General features: G+C 60.2%; 1 protein-coding gene across 1 annotated transcript in view; it reads left to right on the forward strand.

Annotated features, from left to right (window-relative positions):
* MISP (mitotic spindle positioning) overlaps positions 1 to 802 on the forward strand; it is a 4,650-nt gene that overhangs the window by 2,155 nt on the left and 1,693 nt on the right. Inside the window, exon 2 of the mRNA XM_009586605.1 lies at positions 7 to 48. Coding sequence (XP_009584900.1) covers positions 7 to 48 — 42 coding nt within the window. The remainder of the gene's footprint in view (positions 1 to 6; positions 49 to 802) is intronic.

The raw sequence follows: 802 nt of genomic DNA on the forward strand, positions 1-802 counted from the left end.
GCAGTGACGGCTTTCCCCAGGAGGGCTCCCACTCACGGCACAGCTCCGGTAAGGGGAGGAGAGGAACGGCGGGATGGGACAGGGGGTCAAACCCTGGGGCAGAGCTACCGTGGGCATCGCTCCTGCCCTCCCGTTCCTTGCGGCTCCGAGTCTCAGCAGGAGCCATCAGAGGGGGCAGGAGTGGCACCATGAGGTGCCAGGTCCCCAGGGACCTTCGTGTGCAGGCAGGCAGATGCCTCTCCCAGGCATGGGAAGCCATTAGGCAGCAAACCCTTATAGTGTCCGCAGTCTGCACGAGATGCCTCTTGCGGGCAGCAGCCAGAGGTGACCTGGGATCTCTGAGAGCAAGAGTGACCGTGGCAAGGACCAAGGGGGACAGTTATGGGTGGAAAGCATCAAGTCCTGGCTTGGGAGGGTCTCGCTGCGGGTGAGGGGTCCAAGTTCCTCCCTGCAAGGATTTGCTGAGATGCCCGTAAGGACCCCTGTGTGTTGGCTGCAAGTTGTCCCAGGAGAAATAATTCTCCTTGGACCCGATTCTGTGGTCAGCAAGCAGAAGTGCTTGATGTGAGGTCCCTGGAGCCAGCTGGACCAGCCCAGCCTGCCGCGGGGAGCAGATGTAGGGAACCGACGATGATGATGAGGGATGGGCTCCGCAAGAGCGGCGCAGCTTTTGGTTCTAGAGCTGCTCAGATATTGATGACCTTGTGTCATACTATCACAGAAAATGGTGCTGGAAGGGCCCAGAAGTGCCCGGCTCATGTGTTTCCCCTCCCTTGCTCCTGACAATCCCCGGCTGGTACCC

Source organism: Fulmarus glacialis, unplaced genomic scaffold (assembly GCF_000690835.1).
Source record: "Fulmarus glacialis isolate BGI_N327 unplaced genomic scaffold, ASM69083v1 scaffold21731, whole genome shotgun sequence".
NCBI classification, from domain to species: domain Eukaryota; kingdom Metazoa; phylum Chordata; class Aves; order Procellariiformes; family Procellariidae; genus Fulmarus; species Fulmarus glacialis.